Genomic DNA, 4,813 nt, shown 5'->3' with positions numbered 1-4,813 from the left:
CAAAACCCTATCTGAGTTTGTTCAAAAATGGCTAAATCGATTTTGTTTTAGATTGGAAATTACTCTCATTTTCAGGAATTTAGATATTAATTTGAGAAATTTTAACATTGTTATATTATATTGTCACCGGTTCCATATCGAATGTAGTGTGCAATTGCTTGAGTCTTGAGACAAACCATGTTTCAGCTACTTTTTGAAACCTGAATTCTATTACATGTTTTGCACTCTTAACCTAGTTTCCACTGTCTTTTCATCATTTGCATCTATAACGAATCAAACTTGATGAACTTCTTTAACTTGTATTTTTTTTTTCTTCACATTTTCTCTCTATTCATTTATATATGATCTAAAGTGATTGTATTTCCAAACCCGTTTTCTTCTTCTCTTTATCAGTGCTTTAACAAAGTATAAAGAGATCACAAAAAATCCAAGTAGTCAAGCTATATATGCCTTAATAATGATCCGTAAAAATCGTTCATTAGAATCATTACTAACAATCTGTCTTCCACTAAATTCATACAAAAAATCCAAAAATATCTTACGAGTTTTCATATGGATGGAGAGATACAAAGCAAGCTTCTTTTTGACTTCTACACTTTCATGGGTGAATTATGTATACAATTTCCTTCAGATTGCAAGTGGATAAAGAATCTTACCTATGGAAAAGTGACAACCAATTTGATGATGTTCTTGAAGAACCAACTTACCAAACTGTGTAATAACCAATGGAATGGTTTTGAGTGAAGGAAGAGTTGCTGGCGATCCTCTGCTTGTTAGGCGATCGCCGATTTTATTGTCTCGGCCTCTTTGGGGCGCCAAAACGTCTTCTGAACCGAAAGCAGACCCTCGTTGTCTTTTGAGTACGTCATTCTTACTTCCCATTTCATCGATTTCGCCATCCTTTCGACTTCCCCTACTGTTTCAACATCATCTCTAACGATGAACGTTCCCTGTGGCCGGAGAATCCTATCGACTTCAGCCATAACCGATATCAAATTGCACCTGCCATGCGAGAAAAGGGTCAAGACATGGCATGAGATCAGAGAACGGATATTAAGGATCGAGAGAACCAGTTTGAAATCTTGAATATAAATGAGACGTGTAGTTTACATGTATACCTCTTCTTCAGGGCAGAGAAAAGATGATCGGCGTGAAGAAGGTCGTAAGTTCGGGGGTAAGTGTTGAATGACTCACACCAGTCGTGATACATTCCGAACAAACCACGTTCATATATTATCGGAAGTGTATCTGCTGAGTCAATGGGGACAACATTCATCACCCACAATTTCAGATCCTTCAGCGCAGCAGCAAATCTGGTAAGAGAGACATACTTTTAAATCGAAAAGGAAGAGACGCTCATGGAAAAATGGAAGGTGAGAAATAATGGAAAAGCTTACCCTCCATAGACAGCTCTCATGTCCATGACATTTCTCACGGAAGACCAATCAATTCCCATACCGTTGAGGTATGATTTTGAAACAATCGTCTTCCAGCGTTCGTAATCAGTGTTGAAATCCTCTTCTGCAGGTTTCCCGTAAACGCCTTCCTGAGAGCTCAACCACTCTGGAGCAGTCTCCAACCTTTGTGGCCACTGCTTAGGCCACACAGCTCCACGCTTCGATGAATCTTCTGGTACCTTGTGCATGCATGCCTCAAGTAGAACGTTCCTGAATAATACACGCGTGTTTAGATATTCTTGGTCAAACTGTGGCGGAAATGTAAGTTACTACTATTCTATTTATGTCACAATACGGAATACCAGAAAGAAATGAAAGATGTAAACAATACCAGGCTGCATTTGGATCATCGGACTCTTTGCAGAGCGGTGGCTTGTTTTGAGTTCTTTTATTGTAGCACCGATTTGATGTTGGCTTCTGGAATACGGCAGCACCGACCTCATTCAGTTTGTCTTTCTTGATGGTCACTAGCTTCCAGCACATCGCTTTTGTCAGCTCTGACATTGCTACAAGACGAAAGAGGCAACTCAGGAGTTAGCATCAATTTGCCGAAAGCTTATTCATATGATGATCAAATACGCGAGAAGAATTTAAACCTTTCCATATCCCAGAATCTTCTTCATTCTTCCGGTAAACTGGAGTAGCCGACCATACAAAGTAACCACCAGGCCTCAACAATCGGTTCAGTTCCAGAAGAAGTTTACCACCTTCAGTTGAGACCAAAAGAAAAGTTATTTCATACAAGCAAGGAGGAAAATATTAATGATAAATAAACATTACAACATAGTGGGACACCATACCTTCGATATGCCATGGGACCCTACAACGCGCACAATGGATAAGGTCAAAAACTGAACTGGGATAAGGTAATCTTTTGGTTCCCATAACATTTAACACGGCCGGAATACCACGTTCCAGTGCGAATTGCACTTGGGCTTCGTGCTCATCCTTGGGAGCAAGTGACATGGCAAGTGTATCTCTTTCAAAAAGATAACCTCCAAAGCTCGCAACTCCACACCCAACATCCAATATAACACGGGTTCTATTGCCCCATGCAATATCAGGATGTGACTGCAAAAACAGCAGTGCTCAAGTAAATGACATGCTCCATAAGGAGAGGGCTGCATAATCATAAAAAAAAGGGACGATAATTATACCTGCTGGACAAAATCGATGTAGTGGAGAGCACCGTTCTTGAACTGAGTTCCACCACCGGGGAACGTGAGATATTCACCACTAACCTTCACCCAGTTTTGATGTCCCTTGATCTCTGCGAGCTTTGTGTGAGGGACATTGTAGTACCAGATCTGCAACGCACACCAAAACAATGGATGGCATGTCATGAAAATAAGGAAGCAGAAGCACATGTTTCATAAGCATATCTAACTTCACCTTTTCCCTGCTTTTCGGCCACTTGATGGATCGCTTGTATCCTTCAGGCAGAGAGACAAGGCAGCGAGGAGGTTCCTCAGGACAATGCCTCTCACGGTGTTCATAGTGCATTGTAGTAGGAAGCTTTTTGATAGCTTGCCAGTTGTCAAGGCAAGGAATGTAGTCTGGTCCAGCAGTGACATTGCAGACTTTCCAGCCATAGCTGCTTTGATCCGTAGATATTGAAGACTGCTGTGATTTTTTCTCGTTCTGTGACTCAACCAATTGAGTTGACCAAGCCCCTGTTCCAGTCTTTGCCTCTCTCGTGATTTCAGCCTGTTCACCTGCTGGGAAGACTTCCTTAGTACTCTTCTCAGCATTTTCATCGGATTTGCCAACATTTTCTTCAGACTTTTTCTCAGAGTTTTCTTCAGACTCACCACCGTTTTCTTGATTCTTTTCTTCACTTTCAACGCCATCCTCAGATTTGTTTTCTTCCAAGCTCTCTTCCAGCTGTGTTTTCTCATTTTGTTTCTCTTCATCACCTTCTGCCTCTCCTTCTTTCACATCTGAATTTTTCCCTTCATCTCCATCTTTTCTATCCCCATCAGTATTGGAATCACCACCTTCATTTCTCTCCTCCTCTGACTCGGTTTTCTCACCCGAGTTCTGATCGTCCTGCTTCTCCTCAGTAGATTTCTCCGCATCAGTCTTCTCTTCCCTACTCTCCGTCACCAAATTTTCCTCATTCTTTTCATCAAAATCTTTCCTGGAAACTTCTTCTTTTGTGAACTCACTCTTGTCACTTTCAATATCTTTCGCAGTTTCCCTCAACGACAAGTCCACGGTCTCAGCTGAGGCGGATGATGATGATGATGACATGAACATCCATGCCCCAAACAGGCAAAGGGAAACAAACATAACTACGGTGATGGTTAAGCCATAGTTTGATGATTTCCTTCCGTCTACACGGGAATACTTCCCCATAGCCATGTTCCTGAGGAATCACAGCAGCACCTAGTCACAAGCACCTGAAAACCAATTATACGAAGAGAACACAAAAGATTTAGAGGCTACAAAACATGATCAAAAGGCCTAGTTTCCAACACTACATTAAGCAGACATATCAAAGCTCTGAATAAAACCCGAGGCCCTGATCCATCGCTATGAATCTCTACGGCTTCTCGCAATTCGCAAGGTGCCCTGGAACCATATCTCAGTTGTACTCAAACCACATAATACCATTTCCGACACTCTTTTCTCGTACTTCAAAAAAAGACCAAACCATGTCAAAAGATAGCTACTGCGCTTGAGATCCCACTGCCAATGGATATTTTCAAGCTTAGATAAACAAATCAACGACTCCGCATTCTAAGAACACTGCAAAATCCATTGAATTCACATGGGAGAGACAACAAGAGACTCGTCGTATCGAATACAAACTAAAATCAAGGGCACAAGACGCATCATCCAAAAACATGGAATTCAAACCTAAATCGCAGAACAGACATTAACAAGAACTTAGAACGAACGAAACAAACATTACGAACATACCTGAAATGGTGCCTCAGATCTCTACAGGAGTCGCAAATTTCAGCGCGATGAGTAGGTTTTTGAGATCGGATCTAGTCGAACGAGGGAAACTATTTATCCCGTGTGAGAGCGTGAGTACGATGGAATGGGACTTCAGTGAGCCAGTGGGCTACGGCCAGATTTTTATTCCTAAAAATATAATTTATTCATTTTTTATATATATTTTTAAAAAGATTTATTCTGGCCGAGTTGGTTCCTCACCGACGCGGCAGCCACCGACAGATCTGATCTGACCCACTGAGTCAAATGGGAAGAATCGGCATTACACAACGGCGTCGTGTTGGAGGATGCTGGTTCTCAAGATCCGGAAAGGCCCATTGGGCTTTGATGGCCCAATTGTGTTGAATCGTTAAATTTTGATCCAAAGGGGAGTCCACGGAGGTGGTTTAGAA

The 4,813-nt window shown here is 41.6% G+C and overlaps 1 protein-coding gene across 1 annotated transcript; it reads right to left on the bottom strand.

Annotated features, from left to right (window-relative positions):
- Positions 1–447: 447 nt before the first annotated feature.
- On the bottom strand, positions 448–4,527 carry LOC104804967 (probable methyltransferase PMT24). Its single transcript, XM_010529355.1, has 9 exons — positions 4,383–4,527; positions 2,850–3,859; positions 2,615–2,764; positions 2,258–2,528; positions 2,054–2,164; positions 1,789–1,963; positions 1,398–1,667; positions 1,119–1,313; positions 448–1,002 (listed from the first exon to the last, which is right to left on the bottom strand). Exons 2-9 carry the CDS (start codon positions 3,819–3,821, stop codon positions 774–776), a joined length of 2,373 nt encoding a protein of 790 aa, XP_010527657.1. The 5' UTR covers positions 3,822–3,859; positions 4,383–4,527; the 3' UTR covers positions 448–773.
- Positions 4,528–4,813: the final 286 nt, after the last annotated feature.

Source organism: Tarenaya hassleriana, unplaced genomic scaffold (assembly GCF_000463585.1).
Source record: "Tarenaya hassleriana unplaced genomic scaffold, ASM46358v1 Cleome1032, whole genome shotgun sequence".
NCBI lineage: Eukaryota > Viridiplantae > Streptophyta > Magnoliopsida > Brassicales > Cleomaceae > Tarenaya > Tarenaya hassleriana.
The sequence above is the reverse complement of the archived record's forward strand: the minus strand, read 5'-3'. Positions and strand labels throughout refer to the sequence as shown.

What these genes read in the sequence shown, in the direction of transcription:
- LOC104804967 (XM_010529355.1), bottom strand. Translation starts at nt 3,821, where the DNA reads ATGGCTATGGGGAAGTATTCCCGTGTAGACGGAAGGAAATCATCAAAC. An exon ending in GGTCCCATGGCATATCGAAG is followed by an intron (nt 2,165 to 2,257) that starts GTATGGTGTCCC and finishes TCTCAACTGAAG; the next exon opens with GTGGTAAACTTCTTCTGGAA. An exon ending in ATGAGAGCTGTCTATGGAGG is followed by an intron (nt 1,314 to 1,397) that starts GTAAGCTTTTCC and finishes CTCTCTTACCAG; the next exon opens with ATTTGCTGCTGCGCTGAAGG.